Source organism: Chlamydotis macqueenii, chromosome Z (assembly GCF_036417535.1).
Source record: "Chlamydotis macqueenii isolate bChlMac1 chromosome Z, bChlMac1.mat, whole genome shotgun sequence".
In the NCBI taxonomy this organism is placed as follows: domain Eukaryota; kingdom Metazoa; phylum Chordata; class Aves; order Otidiformes; family Otididae; genus Chlamydotis; species Chlamydotis macqueenii.
In genome coordinates this window covers 30,429,901-30,450,842 of record NC_141593.1, presented here as the reverse complement: position 1 = coordinate 30,450,842, position 20,942 = coordinate 30,429,901, and the positions used below count along the sequence as shown (strand labels likewise).

General features: G+C 35.6%; 1 protein-coding gene across 1 annotated transcript in view; it reads left to right on the top strand.

Moving 5' to 3' along the window:
* PTPRD (protein tyrosine phosphatase receptor type D) overlaps positions 1–20,942 on the top strand; it is a 371,958-nt gene that overhangs the window by 145,245 nt on the left and 205,771 nt on the right. The window contains exon 4 of the mRNA XM_086770018.1: positions 3,260–3,401. Within this exon, the coding sequence (XP_086626144.1) occupies positions 3,260–3,401 (142 nt within the window). The remainder of the gene's footprint in view (positions 1–3,259; positions 3,402–20,942) is intronic.

The following is a 20,942-nucleotide window of genomic DNA, read 5'->3' as shown; positions in this document are numbered from 1 at the left end:
ACAGTGGCCTGTTCGTATATTTGAAGGTTATTGTTGAATGTGGAATGATCTTGCACACAGACTAGTTCTCACAACTAAGTGAGAATAGTGGTGAGCACTATACATTTTTTTCTGAAATTAAAGGCTATAATAAGACCTTGTGGGACTTTGCTATTAATCTTTCATCTTTTATTTGTGTTGCAAGTATATACTATGAATAAACGTGATACAGGTTCTTTTTTTTCTACTCTTGCTTCAAATCGATTAAAATAATGTCAATTAGAAAAATCTACTTTAAATTACTAAGAAGTTTTTCTCAGAGGAAGTTAAAAAGAAACAGAGAAGGGGAAAAAAACAAGTTTTAAAAATTGCATCATTCTACCCTGTGGCATGAGGCTGGTTTTATTAAAAAAAAAAAGTGTTTTTTTTTTTTAAAAAAGAATCTCATTCAGTACACGAGGGAGTGTGAGGAATTAACTATCTGTGATATGCAGGAAAGGGGAGAACTAACTCATCACAGGAAAAGTAAATCCATTTTATGATATGTATTTTGGAGACACCAGACTTGAAACTTAATATCTGCAATATTTGCCCAATCCAATCTGCTGAAATTGTTTTTATTGGCCATCCAGCTAGGATTATGCAGCATTTAGATTTAAACAATAACAATCATTCTTTTTAAGTGTAACAATTGTAATTATTTGGGTTGTGTGTTTTCATTTTTTTATCTACAAATTGCTAGTCTATCTGCTTTAAGATTGTTAAATTTTCCTTTCCCTCATAAATGTCAGTTTATCAAGAATTCTAATTATTCTTTTATTTGTGCTAAGATCAGATGGAGATTTTGTGCTGTCTTGGTTTGTTTAGGACAATGGCTTTTCTTTAAGAACAAGGAAAAGTAAATCAGCCTATGGGCTGTCAAACCAATTTCTTCTCTGGAAAAAAAAAATAAAAAGAAGAAACAAGTCTATTTCCACTTTTGCACTGCTAAGAAGAAACTGAGCAATTTCTGCAATGAAAATGGAAATATAATGGGCATACAACCATAGTTCCCAAACCTGTACTTTTTTCTGTCTTTTTTCTGTCTTATGCTGAACAAGTATAGAGATCTAGTAGATTACCTGTGTACAAATTAGACAGACAGAAACATATACGCAAACAGGCATATATGTAAATTGGTTTGTGCATGTATATGTAGATTATGGCCAAATGTTACTTATTTTATAAAAAAAAATAATAATGGTGACTGGCCTTTCTTGATAAGTGCCATTTCCCTGATGGTACTACCAACATATATTATTGACAAATATTTTTTAAAAAATAGATTAATATTATTACTTAATTAGGAAGGTGTTGTGGTTTTGTTTAGTGAGGAGGTGCCTAAGGTGGTACCTTCTGTAGGAAACTGCTAGAAGTCACTCCCCTTTGTTCAGTGGACTTGGCTGGGCCTAGGGTGGACCCACTGCTGGCCAAGGCCGAGCCAATTGGTAACAGAATGTCCCGTGATAACGCCTCTGCGATAACGTATTTAAGTAGGGGAAAACAGAAGAAAAAAAAACAGAGAAGAGAAGATGTGAAGAAGCTGAGCAGGGGCAGAGGCGCACAGCGGGAGGCGCAGGCCTCATGGGCCTTGCAGGCCTCACCCTCTAGCCTCTTGCCAGGCGTCTGACTGGGCCCGACTCGGCCCGGCCTGGCTGCAAGAAGTGGAGAGGAGATGAGATAGATGATGCAAAGAGATTCTGAGAGGCGTCTGCCAGCGTGTTGTGAAGAAATTTTCTTGTGAGAGAAACAGCTGCAGATGCCAAGGTCAGTTCAGAAGGAGGGGGAGGAGTAATGCGGCTCTTGGCCAAGATTCCCCTGCAGCCTGTGGTGATGACCATGGTGGAGCAGGTTGTCCCCCTGCAGCCCATGGAGGTCCATGGACGAGCAGTGATCCACTTGGAGGCCGTGAAGGACCCCACACCAGGGGAGGTGGATCCCTGACGGTGGCTGTGGCCCATGGAGGGCCCACTGGGACAGCCGTTCTGGAGATACTGCACTCCGTGGAAGAGATGACCCAGGCCAGAGCAGTTTCAGGAAGGACTGTGGCGTATGGGTGGGACCCCACAATAGAACAGGGGAGGAATGTGAGGAGTTCTTCCCCCGACGAGGAAGCAGCGGCATAAAACAACACGTGATGAACTGACCGCAATCCCCATTCCCTCTTCCCAGCCTGTGCCGCTCGGGGCGGGAGGAAGGTAGTGGAGATAATGTTAAGCTTGGGAAGAGGGAGGGGTGGGGGGAGGTTATCTTGTTCTCTGTCTCATTATCCTGCTGTTTTTAGTAATAAATGAATACTTTTCCCCAAGTCGAGTCTGTTTTGCCCATAACGGTAACTTTAAGGATTTTCTCCCTGTCCTTATCTAAAACCTTGAGCCATTTGTCTTATATTATCTCCCCCTATTCTCTCGGAGGTTGGGGGGAGTGAGAGAGAGACTGCATAGGCTGGTCCCGATTGGGGCTGAACTATGACAGAAGGCTTTTCCAATGCCTGGAGTGCTGCAATATTCACCAATATCTGATGTGATACTGACTGCAGAACAAGAAGGAAATAAGAGCCATTCAATTAATTCTTTCTCATATGAAAATTAATATTTCTTGTGTAAATATTGCAATTTAAAAACAAAACCGTCAAGTTTAGCCTTATTATTTAGTCTCTTATCTGGTCACACATTTTCTAATACATTCTTGGATAAATTTACTTGCGTTCTGTGGGTTAAATGCATAGCTAAACTGAGTAGTCCTGTCTTGTTCAGAAATTGCTGACCCTTTTTCACTTTGGAGCTAAATGAATGAGTGAACTGCACTCAATGAGTAGAGTGGGAATAATGCCTGCAGCAATTAAAATGAATGTAACTGGCATTTGAAGGTAGAGTACTTTGGCTAAGAGAATGGAGAAAGATTGGTAGGGAACTTCAGGATAAAAGCATTAAGTTACAGAATGCTTTCTTACAGCCCTTGTTAGGGGAGGGTTTTTTTTTGTTTTCTGGTTTTTGTCCTGTCTTTTCTTGAAACTGTCTTAGAGCGGCCATTGAATATTCACTGAACAGCAATGTGTGTTACAAGACATTGCCACTTGAACATTTTCTCATCTATCTGGAATTTGTTCTGGTACATGGTATTTGAAAAATGAACCTGGCTTTGATGACATGACTATAAACAGGTCACTGTTCATGAACAGGTTAACTGAGGGATAGACATTTGTAACAACATCTGTGACAGCTTTTGTTTCCTTCTATAGGTAATAGAATTTGATGATGGATCTGGATCAGTTCTCAGAATACAACCACTGCGCACACCACGAGATGAAGCTATTTATGAATGTGTGGCTTCCAATAGTGTTGGTGAAATAAGTGTGTCCACAAGACTCACTGTTTTACGTGGTAAGTTCTTTCTAAGCATAATTAATTTACTTCATAAAGCCGAGAGTGCTATGTTGTTGTAAAAGAGAAGTTTCTCTCCAAGAAGGTTAAGTACCGTTCTTTTCAAATGGGTGCTACTATTTTCCTGATGCTGTTAAATATAAACTTTTTCACAAAACACTTGAAAATCATGTTTCTGATTTTTGACCATAAAATGGTAATGTGACTATGTGAGGTACAACAGATTAGACTGAAGAAAAGAAGTAAGAAATAAGTGAAAAGGAGTGCTGTGCACAACAGGTTATTATATCAATTATTGATCAAAAACCAGTGCTTTATGAATGCATTTGATTTACATTTCAGTGCTGCCCTAGGTAGCTTAGCTTCGTGTAATCAGCATTTACACAGAATTTGCCCGATTAAGAGTGACCTTGAAAAGCTACATAAATGCTTTTTAGATGAGGTTAAGATGCTGCAAGATTCTCCCCTGCCCCCAAGATATAACACATAAAAAAGGACAAGGCTTCTTCCATTTCAAATATACGTCACCTGAATTGTATTCTAACTTCAGCAGAAAACAGTAAAGGAAAAAAATAATTTTTTTCAACTATCCTTCAGGGGTGAGGATATGAATGTACTGCCAAGTCTACTGTCTAGATACTGCTCAGAGGAGTAAATACTAGTAGTCAGATTACCTGGAGATGAATGGAAACTGGATTTGGAGGCACTTCATGAAATATCACACTCTTCAGTTTGCAAGGTTGCTATTATGACTGAAGATTACTATCCTGTATTGTGATATTACATAGTATTACTTGGTTTGCAGAATTAACTGCTAGGGGCTTGTTTATAGGAATAGAAAATGATTAGTCAGCTTTACAGAATTTAGAAGAATTTTTTTTTTCTCCTATCTTAACGCAGGAGAGTGACAAAGAGATTTCTTCTCTCTTATTTTTCTCTGAAGTTGTTTTTTTATTAAAAAAAAAGAAAAAAAAAATATTTCTCTACTTTTATTAGCTCTTTTAATCCATATGGACAGTCCTGGCATAAGTGTTAGCGTCAACTAACATGTGTACATAGACAACTAACCCTGTACATATATAACAAATAATAACACTTATGTATATACATTTTTTTTTCTTAGAGGTAGTCTGATGTAAGCAAACCTTTTTAATAGTGTTTCTGTCTCTAATGCTATGATTGTTCCTTCTTTTAAAAATGGTTCACGGTTTAGCCAATGAAAATGGGAAGATTGATAGTTAGATTCATGTTTTAACAGCACCATAGACCTGTTTTAAACTCCCTAAGATAAGGTTTTCCTTTTATTAACTGATAAGAGCACTTCCTATGCACAGCTTCAACATTGTTGGAAATGAACATAAAATGTTATTTTCATACTGCAGTAAAAGTTTTGTAAATTAAAGGGAGATGGGAAAAGGGAGGAGGGAAGAAAAAAAAAAGCAAAAAGCAATGTGAAAACTCAGGTGGAAGAAGTATTCTTTGTCTTCAGAGTTCCTTGAAATGTATTTACAAGACTTTCTGGTCTTGAAATGTGTATGCAGGTGTTTTGAAACAGACTGTTCTAAAGCAACCAAAGTTTCATTTTGCAGAATATAGAGAAGAAGCGACAGCCCTCCACAGAGTGGGCTGATCTCTCCACCGAGGGCCGTAGCAGTTGAAAAGGGTTGTCTGAATGTTAAAACTGACTGACTGTAAAATGTGACCTGTTTCTTTGCTTGTCTTATTGATCATTTAATCAATTTCTTGTAAGGCATATGTGGCTCTCCTGCCTATTTCTTACTCAAATGGCTTAAATAGCTCAATGCTACTTTAGATAACACCAGCATCAGATCCTGTTTTAAAAACTATGCATAATCATATGTATATGCAAATACCTGGTGAACAAAAAATATGTTATTTGTTACAAATTTAAAAATTAAATCAGTTTACTTAAAAAATTTTAATTAAAATTATATGTGAGATTAAAAATATGAAATATAAAAGATCATGTGTTGTTCCCAGCCATAATACATATGGCTTTTGCAACTGCTAGAATATACTTTGGCCTCAAAAACAGGTTTATAGATTTAATCTGAAACTGGGAACATATGAGAACTCATTAACATACTGGGAATGTAGATGTAGATAAAGGGGTAAGGAAAGCAAGGATCATGCAGAGTAACAGAACATTGTAAGGAAATTTTGGCAGGGTTACAATTTTGCAGTGCTCTAAATACGGTGACTTGGGTCTGTAAGAACTATGAATATAAATGAAGTCTTTAGCTTCTGGATGTTGAAACTTCACAATGTGAGAAGGAAAAAGGGCAGAAAAGGCAGCTATAGATGATAACATTTCAAGGCCTTAGCAGAGACAAAGTATTGGGCCTTTTTTTCGGTTACTAGTGTAAATCAGGAAACGTTCCAGGCTACAGTTTTACTTGCTAGGCTGAATATTGTGACAGTTTGAACCAAGAGTGAATGTCTGAGATAAACGGAAACTGCTTTCAATTTTCTGTGTATAAAGGAGGCAGCTGCTTTCCAGGGCAGATTCACCCACAGGAAAATACTGAATTTGAAGGGAAACAAAGCTTGTAAGGAGAAGTCTGGAAGTCTTCCGGACAAGAGGAGTAGATGCTGTTTAATGTGGAGCTCTTTGTGTTGAAAATTTGTGCTGAGAACTGTATGAGTGGAACAGTGCTTTGATTCTTTAACTCAAAATCATCAGTATTCAACGGGTAGTGAAAAACAATAAAGTGTAGGATCTTTCCATACTCTACAGACGTCAGAGATGGAATAGCTTTCCTTTTATTGTTCATTCGTTTCTTATTACTGCCACCTAACTCTGGTTTTTGGTCTTAAGATGGTGGATAACAGAACAAAGATTCTGGCATCATATGCAAGTATATAAATTGTTCAGGAAGGAGGAAAGGAGGTACCTCCTTTCGGTAACAATTCCATGCCGTTAATTTTAAAGAATCCTGCTTTTCACCTTTTTAATTACTTTTTGATTGTTATTCTTTGATAAAGTTCTGCCAAAGCTATAAACACCCCAAGAAACTTAGCTTCAACTACTTTCTGAGAAGGTATATGATTGCAGTGCAGAGGAGTGCAGGTTTTAAGCAAGGATGGAGAAGGTCCAGTAGAGCAATACCTAAGTACATTCTACTCTCACTGCTGTTTGCTGTCTGCAAAGTAGAGAGGTACTACCCAGGGCTCTTAAGCAGAAGGCAATGTGTTTTCTCAGCCCGCAATTTTCTCTATTATTGTTGATTGTACTGTGCATTATAAAAGTAGAGACATATAGCATCTTTGTAACATAGGCACTGTATAAGGGTGGAAGAATTAAAGTAAAATTTCTATGGGAAGTGCCTAGGACCTTTATTCCTTTTTATGCTTTTTAGAAACAGATTGATTTAATGTCAAGCAGCCATTGCTGCATAAAATAAAAAGTGAAATATTTACTGAACAGTGTTTCTCTGTCCATTGATAAACACAGACATTGAGACTGAGATAACTGAGAGAGGAGATTTTTATTAGAGTCTTAGAAGTGCAGCATATTTCCACACTGTTTATAAAACAAAACAAAACAAAACAGCCTCTAAAAATCAGAGGTGATGAATCCAAGGTGCTACATTTTTTGTTTCTGCTGCTAGCAATAGATTCAATGATAATAGAACCTCATTTCTGTATTTTCACTGTACCCAGTAGTACTGAAATGAGAAGGAACTGTTTTGAAGTAATCTGTCATCTGGGACAGCTATCTTTGAGGGCATGGAAATTAGACAAATGGAGTGGCACGGCTATAATGTTGGAAAATGTGCTGTAGGATGTCTCTCATTTCTAGACAAATGGAAGGAAGGACTACATATTCTGGGTATTAGCTACATGGTGGGAGAAATTTGCTGTGTTCCAGCTGGAGCTGTATAAACGATGTATACCAGTGTTTATCTCACTTAACTGTTTGCTGTATAGTCACAGTGGTTATTGCCAGAGGGCTGCCAGTAGGACAGACTTTTGAAAGTGGAATGGATAGAAACAAGGAAAGCAAGAAAACACCTGTGCGAGAACTTCATACACTGGAAAGACATTTATCTCAAACACACATTGCATGAGAAGACTTTTGAAGAGCAAAAGGAGTATCTTTCTCCCAAACTTCCTGAACTTTTGGTGATCATACTATATGTAGTACCTTGTGACCAGAATTAGCATGTTCATTACAGTCCTATTTTTATTATGCCTCCTTTTGAAGAGGAACACTGTTGTTCCTGCTGTGAAAATGGTACTTCACAGTTTATGTTGTAAAGTCTCTCCCGGGGAGCTGTGCAAGGAACATTAAGGAAGAAAACACAACTGTTTGACAGTCACACAAAAGAATTTTGTGAAACAGTGAAACAAAAGGAGATGTAGCCAATACAACTTAAGCTTAAAAAAAAGAAACAACTTTACAGACAGTTATAGAATGGCATGCAGATTTCTTGAAATGACTTACAAAGTAGTACAGCATTAGAAATATTTAGCTGTAACATTAGAAATTGTTTTGAAGTATTTTCTTTGGGTATGTGAATGTATGTTAGGCAAATAAAACAGGTGCCTTCCATGCAGTATAATTTGAAATACTTGATGAATTACTGATCTTTATAAAGATGAGGTGGTGAATTTAACGACTAGCCAGAATAGGATACAAAAGAATAATATTTTGAAATACATGGCCCATTTGCCATAGCTGAGTTCTAAGTTACTGTGCATTTTAATTGCCTTTATAGTGTAGGCATATACGTGGTAACTAATGTCGATGATTTAGAAAATACTGCATCTTATAAATTCTGTAACAGTCAGTAAATATATAAGATTCTATTATTGTAAATATAGGATGAAGGATATTAAGTTGAACTTGATCTTAGTGATTTCAGCATTATCTATCATTGATTTTTCTGTAGTTCTTTAAAAAGCTATGCTTGTAGTCATTTAAGATATATGAAAATGATCAAATAACTGCTGTAAGTATTGTAAGAAGTTTCTGGCAAATGCCTCGCCTTGTGTTTTTTTATAGTTAATACTTTTTAATATTTTCACACATATCACTGGATGCAAAATTTATCAAAAATATTTTTCTTCTCAATCAGTGAATACTTTGGCTACACTATTTTTTTCCTTTGTTTTAAGTGTACACATTTTCACTTTTCTTGCACATCATTTTATTATAAAAAACTGCTACAGTCATTATAATTTTAAAGCTATACATTAGGAGAGAGCAATCACAAATGTCTTGATTGTCAATGTAAATTCTTATAGTCAAGATTTTCAGGTATTAGTTACTCTGGAAAATCAAGAGTAGTTTGCTCAACTTCTAAGATATTTTATGATGTGTTAAGAACTTATCCATAGTTGTCAGATGTTTTTAAGAAATCTCCTCTAACTTTATTCCTTACAAACAATTTTTTTTTTTGCTTGTGAAGTTTCTTTCAACTCTTTGAGGTCCTACATATTCTTTTAACAAGATTAATTGTTCAGTTGTACTTGCTCAGTGAACATAAGTGGAGAAAGTTTGCCTGCTGCTAGCTAGTGTAATACAAGCTGCCATTATATCCTTGTAAAGGTTTATTTTTTTCCCTTTATTCTTCACTGAATTTTGTATGTCACTGAATTTCATCCAGAGAAGTTTCTATTTTACATACAATGCTATAAAAATATCCAATTCAGTTTCACATATTTGTACATATGCATGGGATCAACTTTAAGTTTTGAAATATTAGCAGTAGTAGAAAATTATTTATGCCTCATGTTTATAGGCAGTATGGAGGGACCTAAGAGACAAACATTGGCCTGAAATCAGTAAGCTGGCTACGCTTTGTTCTGATTATATATGTATGAAAGAAAAGAAACTTGTAAGTACTAGTTCATAGATAATGTCTGCCAGTTGTTGTGATCTAAGAAGAGGAATTGAAATAATACCAGACAAAAGCAGAACAGTTCTATTTAGCTTGAAAGAATTCTTCCCTGAACAGTTCTGACTAAGAATGTACACCTGTTAAATAGTTTCAGACAACATTTCAATGAGTAATTTTAGCATGACCCCCATTCAGGTATTCCCATTCTAGTATCTAATAACTGCATATAGTGTTGTAGGCATTTTTGATAACAGGATTGAGTATATGCTGACCACTTGGAAAATATAAACTAAACCATCCTGAGCAGATCAATTTTAAAACATGTTTGTTTCATATCTTTTTCCCACTCATTGATACCTGTGATGATTCAGTCCCTTTTCCCAGACCATCATACTCAGAAGTCTGTCAGAAACAAATGTCAATGAGAACAATAAGAAAGGAATTAGTAGGGGGAGGAGAAATATTTCTTCGGCCAGTCTGTCCTTGAAGAACCAGTGTTATGTGATGTAAGCACAGAATTAAAATGAAATTTTCTAACTCTGAAGAGTCATGACCTGCTATATACAGTAGTTTACCATTTTGATCTGGTTCCTCAAAGATGGACTTAGATATAAGCAGCACACATAGATATGATATTACAAATGTTCTTTACAAGGAAAGGAAAGGCATTACTTATGTGTACAAGTAGTAGCTGTTCTGAATAAGCAGAGGTTTTTTTAGACTTCTGTGATGTAATTTTGATATTGTGCAGCACTATGTGTTTATGTACCTATGTAAAAAATTTAACTTTTTCTAGTTGCTACTTGCATGTAACGTAATTCAGTTTAAGTAAAGCTATCATTCAAATTTGTGTTGTGATATATTTTTGTCTATTTGTAAAATGGTGAGCCATTTGTCTATTTTAATTGATACAAAAATTAAGTACAAAATAGTTTTTCTTACACCAACAATTTTTAGAATGCAATCTATTTTCCTGGGATAAGTTGTTATGCATGCATTTAAGGCCCTTGGCCTTGTGTAGAGTCTTACTGATTCAGTATCAGGTTTAAGATTATGCAAGCTTTAATTGTTCAATGGCCTAAAACCACTGTCTCAGTTGAAGCCAGTACTTTAATGGAAGTCAATGCAATTAATCAAATGCCATATTTCCTGTTGTTGTAATCTGTGGTTTCAGTTCTGCATGCAGTTTATCTATCTGTATGTCCACTCAATTAACAAACTCTTATGATATTAATTAGTAGTGTAATTGTCATTACTGCACAACATGAAAGCAAAATTGACAGCAAAGTTCTAGGGAATTTTTTCATGTCAATATTTCATATTGGTTAAAAAAAAGTAATGTAATTCTAGAGATTATCTGTTTGAGGACATGACACAATGATTAGTTGCTCAACACCTGACAATGCCAGCAATCTGTGAGGAATCTAGTGGTATTAGCAGCTTGATAGTTTCAGTTTAATTGTTATCATAGCATATATTCATATGAGATGCCTAATACAGCATAATAAAACCAAAACAATTACAAAAAAAAAGAAGACATTCGTGTAGTAGGTCTGTCTTCAGCTTTCCACACTAGTAGTTTCTGTGCATGCTCATGTCTTATCAAGTGCACCATTAGGATGACAGGAATGTTTGCTGAAATGTTTGCGCGTTTGACACTAGTGTACTGAAGTGACAGTAAAATTAAATCAATTTTAATGTAATAAGTGCTAATCTTTAAATACATAAAAAGACTAGTAAGAATGCTTTTCCACATATATTTGAAAAAAAAAGTAATTTAGAAATTAAAGACAGCTTATGTAATAGTTCAGCTTGCTTAGCCTGGCAATAGGTCATAAAATAGTATTTATTACTGTGGTTGTTATTTTTCAAAGATTTGTCATAGGAAGCAAAAATTAAAAAGAACACAGACAAAAGTATTTCAATATTTTTGGTGAACATATAAACGTTAAAAGGAATCTGCAATTAAATTGATCTTGTCAAATAAAAAAAAAAATCTTGTTTACTAAGACTAGTAATAAAACAATTCTGAAGCAATGACTTTTAATTAATGCAACACAGCAAAGGAGGTTTCATTGCATTAATGTGGTAGGAGGTTGAAAGAACCGTGATTTAAGTGGCTCTGTGGGGAGGTAGAAAGTTTTATGAATACTCTAAGGCTTAGGCAGGATATAAAATCCTGTTATGATATGTATCGCTTCAGGTATTTCAATGCTTGCTGTAAACTGATGTGAAGTTCTGCAGCTGACTGACTACTGTTCCATTTTTCTTTATAACAAAGATATATTAATAGAGTTAGCACTCACTAGTTCACTAGCAAATTGAATTTCTTTATCTTCACTTACAAATGGATAAATCACGTGCAAAATTGTGACTTCAGTCCACCATGATTTAAATGTTTCCATTAAAATTATTTACTGTAAAACTACTACAAAGAATTTACTGTGGTATAAAATGTTAGATAGTAATAGTAGCATTTGAGCACATTTTTTCTATTGAATGCATCTTGTGACATACAGTACATGTTTAATATGACAGCAGCAAAACAGAATAATGAGGTAATTTTTCAAGTGGAAGCGTTTCAATAAGCTTTTCAGTCAAATATAGTCAAAAAGCACTAATTAGAGCCAGGTGTTTCATTAGCACCGTCAATGCACCTGAATCTTGGCTTGTGACACTGTGGTCTTTCGTATCATTGACAGATTTCGGAAGATATTGTCTTAACAGAGCATATCTGAATTATTGTTATTATCTCAATTATTGTTATTGTTACAGCAGGATCCCTCTTGATCATCTACCAAAGGTCTTGGGAGTCTAGGAAGGTCCTTACTGACTGGAAGCTAGCCAATGTTACTCCAATTTACAGGAAGGGTGTGAGGGAAGGCCCAGAAAGATCTGTTAGTCTAACCTCAGTTCCTGGAAAAATTATAAAGATCGTAATGAGCACTGCCGAAAGACATTTAAAGAACAATGCAATCATCAGACATAGACAACATGGGTTTATAAAGGGAAGGTCCTGTTCAGCTAATTTGACAGCCTTGTATGATGAGGTCACCCACCTAGTGGATGAAGTGAAGGCAATGGATGTAGTTTTTCTGGATTTTAGTAAAGCTTTTGATACTGTCCCTCACAGCATCCTTCTGGACAAGTTGTCCAGCTGTGGAACGAGCAAGTTCATGGTGTGCTTCATGAAGAACTGGCTGAATGTTGGAGCTTAAAGGGTTGTAGTGAATGGGGCTACATCTGACTGGTGACCAGTCACCAGCAGTGTCCCTCAGAGCTCAGTTCTAGAACCAGTAGATACCAAACTGGGAGGTTTGGGGGACAAGATGCCTTGCAGAGGGATCTAGATAGATTGGAGTATTGAGCAATAATTAATGGCATGAAATTTAACAAGTCCAAATGCCAGATACTACACCAGGGACAGAGTAATGTGAGGCACAAGTCTAAACTGGAAGAGACATGGCTGGAGAGCAGCCCTGCAGAAAGAGATCTGGGGGTGCTGGCTGACAAGAGGCTCAATAAGAGTCAGCAGTGTGTCTTGGCAGCCATGAGGACAAAACGCATCCAGAGTGCATCAAACATAGCATAACAGGCAGTCAAAAAAGGTGGTTATCTCACTATATTCAGCATTGGTGTAGCCTCACCTTGAGTGCCGTGTGCAGTTCTGGGCCTCACAGATTAAGAAGGATATGAAGGTCCTTGAATACATCCAGAGGAAGACACCAAAACTGGTGAAAGAACTGGAAGGCATGTCCTATGAGGAGCAGCTGAGGACTTTGGGCTTAGTCTAGTTTGGAGAAAAGGAGGCTGAGGGGCAACCTCATAGCTCTCTACAGCTTCCTGAGGAGGGGAAGTGGAGAGAGAGGTGCAGATCTCTTCTCCCATGTTATCCTGTGATAGGATGCATAGGAATGGTTCAAAGCTGGATCAGGGAAGGTTTAGAACAATTTGAACAATGCCCTTAATAACATACTTTAACTTTCAGTGAGCCCTGAACTGGTCAGACAGGACAGTTGGATTGTTGTAGGTCCCTTCCAACTGAAATTTCCCTTCTCTTCTCTTCTCTTCTCTTCTCTTCTCTTCTCTTCTCTTCTCTTCTCTTCTCTTCTCTTCTCTTCTCTTCTCTTCTCTTCTCTTCTCTTCTCTTCTCTTCTCTTCTCTTCTCTTCTCTTCTCTTCTCTTCTCTTCTCTTCTCTTCTCTTCTCTTCTCTTCTCTTCTCTTCTCTTCTCTTCTCTTCTCTTCTTAAAATAGATCACTTAAAGGAGAAGCTAAATGGGTTAGCTTCACAATTTTCAATCAATTTAAGTTTTTTATCTGAACAAGAAATAGTCTTGGCTTTTTTCTGAGGTTGTTTGTATTCCCTGCCTTTCAAATAGAAAATTATTCTGGAACAGTAGAGTCATATTTTCGTATCCCATCTAACTTGGCTGAGAACTGTTCTTCATTACTGTAAATATCCTAGTAAAGAAATCAATTTTTTAATGATTACTGCCATGAATGGCAGTTATAAAGTACATTTTCTATTTAATAATTTGAAATTCGGTGCTTCTAGCTTAGTATCAAGCTCAAAAGCTCATCTTAGCTCCCACATATTCAATTGTTTCAGCTGTTGCACTGCCACATTTTCACTAGGCCTGTAATTTATTTTAATAAAATATATCATCTTGTCTTAAATGGCATTATCAGCTCAGCTCCTAAGATAAACAAATCTGTATAGACAACCTCTATCTTAATGTTCATACAGAGATTTATTTGGGTTTTGGCTATATAGATAAGGAAGAAGACTATCTGGGGAACCCTCTTCATTATATCTGCAGCAAAATGATTTTCAAGAAAAGAATTAAGAGGCAGAAAAGTTCCCAGGGATTTTTTTTTTTGCAAAAAGCTGCTGTCACTTGGAACTTGATTTATGGCAAGAAGATGAAGCCAAGAGTAGAAAAGCCATTAGTAAGCCCAAAAGCAATCATTTGTTGTTGTGGCATGTTTCATATAGCAGACAGAGGATGGAATTGAGAGTATGTTAAAGTCCGTGAGAGAACGGTCATCTTAGCTGGACTTCAGATCAGTCAAATCATGAGTCTGGTCATTAGTTGCAAAATGTCAAAATCATAGAAAACAAGCAGAAGAAAGTCTCAGGCTGTACCACTCATGTTTTTTAAATCTGGAAACCTAAATTTAGGGTTATTGGTAGTTCCTCTGACATGTACTTTATGTTTCTAAGGATACTTGGATACTTCAGAAGTGTGGAGTTTTTCCTTAAGTCTTGAAACAGAGGAGGATAGGTCTTAGTATGAGATACGTGGGAGAGCGGAGAGCATATTCTTGTCTTTTAATGATTTGCCTAAACTTAAGTGACAGTGTAAGTAGATTGTCTTAAATGATGACCTAATTTTCATGTATTCTTAATGTAATTTTTGGTTGCAACAAGATCCTCCAGAAACTCAGCCCTTTGGAGTGCAGCAATCAATGTGATTTTAGCCTTTATGCTGGCTGATAAATCACGAGAGAAAATTTTATACAATATGTTAATATTTAAAATAGATTTTATGTACATTTGAAACTTCTGTCATTCATAAAAGATAGGAAGCAATACATGTGGTATCATAGAGAGTTTCTTTATAATGAGTGAGTCAAATAAACACGGTGATGTTTCAGATATTTTTTACTAGTGTCATTGCTTCATTTACAGAAGTTGATTTTATTGTATGAGAAAAGGAGAAGAGTTCAACAGGACATCAGTTGGTATAAGTTGTTTTAAGATTGGATTTTTAGATGAAAAATACAAAGATAGAGCTGAGAACCTCATGGACAGATTTACTGCAGTCTTCATATTAGAGGGAAGAACAGAAGAAAATATAGAGGCAGTTTAGCTTTCATCTTCAACTGCTAATATAGATTGTTTTAGGCTCTGATGCCTGAAACATATGTCTGATTCTACTTTGCAGATAAGTCATGATGATTGGTCAATTTTTTTTTTTAGGTGAATTGGAGGCAAGAAGAAAAATTTGGACAAGAGGCCATAAATAAATTCTATTTTCTGTAGATCTGTAATAACTGTTTAATTTACTTCTGCTTATAAGAGACAGAGGAAAAAAGCCACTCTCCCAGTAGCATAGTCATTTCCAGGTGCTCAGAAAATGTAAATGTGTATCTTTGAAATCATGAGCTAAGTTTAAAAATAATTTGACTGTTTTAATGATTAAAATTGGGGATTCTGATCTTGTAGGACTTATTTTTATTTTTTTCCCCTGGTTATCAGCAATTAGAAAGTTTCAAAAGAATGACAGTCAAATGGAAGTTTTCATATTTTGAAATAGCCGCAAAACAATATTTAAAAGTTATAGATTAGTCATTTGAGTTATGGTGAAATTAGTTTTACTTCTTCAGTAAATGTTATTAGGATTTTTTTTTTCCTTATTAGCTCTGTTATTAGGATTTGTTTTCTTAATATCTCAGTCATGTTGGTTACTTTTATAACTTACTATCTGCTTGAAATAAACATTGAAATGATCACGTTTCATTAAATAAAGGGGAATACTGAATCTATTAGGAACCCTGTTGAACCTGGTGTACACACATACTGAACTTTTGGATACAGTCTTTAAATCTAGCTTTTGAACATTAGATGGCAGTAGTGGTGAAACTCAGAGCCAACTAAAATGGTATAAAGTTTTTGGTACTGTTTTGAGTGATCACTTCTTAACTTTGTGTTCCAGAAAGTTGCTAACTGATTGCACTTTTTTTACCATATTTATTTGTAGGGAAAATTTGATATATGGAACAAGGAGCTGAGGGTTCTTTGCGAAAGGGGCAGTTCATGTAGTTGTTTGCTTTTACCAAAAATTGATAGAAGTTTAACTAGTCTCAATTTTGGCTAGATGACTTTTCATAGAATCACAGAATTCTTAGGGTTGGAAGGGACCTTTAAAGGTCATGTAGTCCAGCCCCCGAGGCTTACTTTGTTCAAATGGATCTGCTGGTTACACTATGACAATTGCAGTTGTAGTTCAAGACTTCTCACCATGAGGCACTTCTGTAGTGTAAGGACATTTTAGTTAGGTGAAAAACAAATAACAATTTAAAATGTTGATAACTTCAACATTTCTAAACATTTAAAACATTGAAAAAAATATGAGATTACTGAAAATGGTAAGGTACATGATTATTTCACAGGCAAGTAGTTCTTTCAAACTGTTCTTACTTTATATGCTTTGCTTTCTTTCTCCTAGACAATACTTAGCTACTACTTTAGAACTGACTAGTTCTCTTGTCATAGACCATGTAATCACTCTTTGTGGACAGACTATTAAAATGCAGCAAGCACCATCTTCCTCCTGTGAGAGCATGACTGAGTCTCAGCTTTTCTGTCCACTCTTTCATCCATCTGTCCAGTGGTGAGAAGTTCCTTTCATTCATTTCCAAAGCCAATGTTTATTAAAGCAAGGGGATAGTGCCACTTTTTTCCCCTCAAGTTTTTATTTCTGATAGGATAACAAGAAAAACAAGATCAATTTTACCAAGAGGCTCTGTGACTTCTTCCTCAGTTCATCGTGATTGCAAAGACCATTGAGGGTAACATGTCTGCTTGGCACCTTTTAAACAGGGATTGAATAATAACCTGCAATTCTTTATCTTCATCTTCACCACCTGCTTGAGAAACCTTTCTATTGACAGTATTGCTAGGAATATAATCACATGCCTTTTACTAGGCAAGCAGCTAACAAGAGAAAGTCATCCTGGTAATGCATTCTTTCAGTTGCCGCCCCTGCTAGATTCCACACGTCATCTCTAGCCTAGCCATTTGGGGTTTGTTCTTCAAAGTGAACGTTGGAAAGGTTGCAACTTAGCTTTTACCCTGAGACAAGATAAATGGTTAGGTCAGTGGTCAATGACTTACTGGTTCTCAAGAGAACGGGAAGAACCAAGATTGTGGTGTTACTTGTATGCATCATGACCACGTGTGAAGGCCCAGCTCCCAAGAGAAAACCAACATCCCTCACATTCAGTGACATCTTATTTTTTTACCCCTAGACTTACCAACACGTTGATTCCCAAGTGGCCCTCTCCCATCTTACTCCATTAGCATTCTTTGGATCCCCAAAAGCTGCCTACAAATTGCCTTGCAAAATTCATCAGTTCTGATCCATAAGTGCGATCCAGTAAGCACTATAAGCAATTTTCACTCAAATTCTCTTAAGAAAGCATGAATATTCAATATCATACTAAGAAAATTTGATTTTCCTTTCTTTGAATATTGTGGAAGAACTTTCTGATTTTTTTCCAATCCTTTCTTGGAATAGTGCCTATTCTGAGCCACTGTTATACCATAATTTGAGAGGGACTTCATGTCCATATGTTTTAAAATTAAAATTTTAAAATAAGTTCTCAAATGATTAAGTGACTAAGTAGATAGGCAGTCACACTTGGATAGAGATCACCAAATTCACATATACCAGTTTTGTATGTGCTTAAGGTAGATGGCTTTGGTATTTGTTGTGCCTGGTGAATTAACATTCTGAATAAAGGAGAAAATTAAAAGAGTAGTTTTTCAGTAGAGGTTACTGGTGAAGGGAGAATGAAGTAGTGAAAAATGAAGTGCTGAAAGTGAATTCTGTATTTTTAAGAAGCTTTTTATTTTCTACCAAAAGATATCAGATCTCTTCTATGAGTTTCCTGTTGCACTTAACATGGGTTTTTTTCCTTTCTATTTATGTTTAAAATTACCTGAGAGTAATAGTACAATATATAGAAAATTGAATACTATTGTTGTATCTTACTTACATAGCACAGTATAATATAATACAACACCCTATCAAAGCAGTGCAGTAAGATTGAGAAAATTAAAAACAGTCTGTCAAATGCCCAAGTATTGGTAAACTAAAGGTAACAAACTGACTATGAGTTATAGAAGGGATGAGGGAAAGAGCAATTCTGGCATCAGCTGGGATGTTAATCGATGAGATTTTGAGATTATGAGGTTTATTGCTCCTCAGAAAGATGAGTTCTGACAAAAGGAATAAGTTGAGGAATGATTTGTTATTGTATATATACCTAAAAATCTTTAGGAGCGTAATTTATTCTAGCCCCTCAAAAATGCTTGTTCCAACCACAGAAAGTCATACTGATATGAATAGCTCTAGAAAAGACTCTTGTTTATTCTTTTCCTGTCACATTTGCATCAGTTGGAGATACTGTATCATCGTAACACAGGCAAATAGAACTATTATGGCCAAAGTCTGCAGTGTATACCCTATCTTACAGAAGGAGTGGGGTGAATAAAACTGAATTCACTGTAAATATAGAGTATGAACCTAGAGGTAAGCAAAAAGAACAACAGGAAAAAAAATATATTGGAAGTTAGACAAAATATATAAATACTGGAATCTAAAAGTACAGAAACTTTTATTTTCAGAAGCAAAATACTAATTTTTGTCAGGTGCTTTTTATCTTGAATACTGAAAAATGTTCCAGAGAAGGAATTTCCCCTTCTTTCTCCAATCTAATTTATTAAATATGTATTTAATGAATGAATTTGAATTATTGACTTCATTTTTACTCATAGTAGGAATTGAGACAAGCTGCTTAAACCTCTTTTTCTATCATATGCTTAATTTTACTAGAGACATATCATAAGTGGCCATAGGAAGGCTTATATAATTTGGGGTTTGTGATGTATTATGACATTTCTTACTGTATTTAAGAGCAAAGTATTAAAATATTTCATTTAGTTAAAACTCTGAGTAACAGGAAACTTCTCCAATGTTTTCGTTGTTGCCCTCCAGATCAGTAGGGATTTTGTTATTCTGCAAAATCAGTGGTGATATGTTAGGGTGCGTATTGTATCCTGGCAACTTACTCTCTGCTAGCTCAAAGGTACAAGGTAATATGAGCAGCATATCGCTTCTTTTTAATTTTTAGAAATATTTTACTAACTTTGACAAAATGAGTAGTGCAAGAGATTTTTGTTTATTGTACATAATTTCAGTAATTTTTAATGAATAATTTTAATGAATAGTTTTAATGAATAATTGCTAACTACTTATTTTTCATTTAGACTGTAGTATGTCTTGATATTAGAATTATTAGAAGGAATTTTCTGATTAAAAGGCCACTTATTAAATCATTTAAGACCTACAGGAGAGATTCCTAGTGCTCTTTCTTTTTAGCTTTTAGAGACTGGCACACTTTTGTGGTGTGGCAGCTGCTGTAAGAGATGTGAAATATCCTTAGAGTGGAATGTAGGAGTGGAGGGCAATGAATGGAATTTAAGTTCATCCAAGTCCAAAATAGTGCACAATAAGTTTAATTCATCTTAAGAAAATGATGCTAGACAATTTATTTTTGTTACTCAAAAAATAAATATAAAAATTCCAAAACCACTTTTCTCCAGGAAAGTAAATTGCAGTTCCCAAACATAAAATAAAATAACATTACTAATGCACATTAGGATAGTGAACTCTGGGAAAAATTATTATTTTCTCTCTCTTTTTTAAAAAATTCGTACAGTCAAGCTATGAATGCAAACTGGGATGCCTCTTCCCATCCTTTTTTTTTTTTTAACTTGGTTTTTGTACACAAATTGTTGTCAGCATACACTTTCAGAACCATATCAACAGAAGCATATTTGAAGCACAATAGACGCCCAATAGCATATTGTTTTCCGGGCAACTGCTGCACTTAAATCCTTCTACTATGAAAAGGCCAATATCAGCAGGGCTAGTCAATGGCAGAACTAGTTAGTGTTGCTAGCTAGTTACAGGATGCACTTTCTATGGTTGGACATATTGTTTTATAACATAACATAAGAAGGTAATGTAGGAATGGATAACAAACTTAAGTTAAGTGCTTGAGCCTTACTCTTGTTTTCTCAGTTCGGCTGCTGATGCAACTGATTTGCTTTAAATTATCCACTCTTAACATTACCTGCATCTTAGTAAATTAACTGTTAGATATGTATATTTTCCAAGATGTTGAAGTTAGATGTTCTTCTTCCCCATCCTTTGAGAGTTCTGCAGTTTTGACATGCATCAGATGACACTACGTGGACATTTGGAAAAAGGTTGTTAACTAGTGGAGAAAAAAGTTTCTGCTAAAGACATACGGTAGACCTGTCACCCATTCCAGCTATCATACAGGTTGCATTGTAGTTCTGGATTTTGGGAGAGCAGCTTTCTCTTTAAACTAGGACAAGGGATTTTCAGACAGCTAGAGAAAAACTGGTATAGCACAAGTGAGCACTGAATGGAAGATTCTTATGCAGGACTTTCTTAAGATGCATTGAAGACCTTCTGTTATATAATGGATAAAAAAACCACATATCTGATTTTCTGTTAAATAAATAATTGACATTATTAAATATTATAGCATCTTTTTCCCTGTTAGTCGGAGTTTTGTCAGAGGTAAAACCAGGATTTTATGCAGTTCATTAAGCTTTTTACCAAGTCCTTAGAGGCGTAAGATCACCAAACAAATTTGGTTTAATTTGACCACATCTAAGAAATATAAAGATATTCACAGTGGAGCTTTCTGTCTGTTTATTGTGATCATTATGTTTATTGTCTTGCAAAATTAATCACACTTTAGGAAGATGTGTGCTTTAACTGTAGAGCCTGGCTGTCAATATTTCCTTTGTTGACCTTGAGGAATCCTGTAGACATAAAGTGGGCTGGA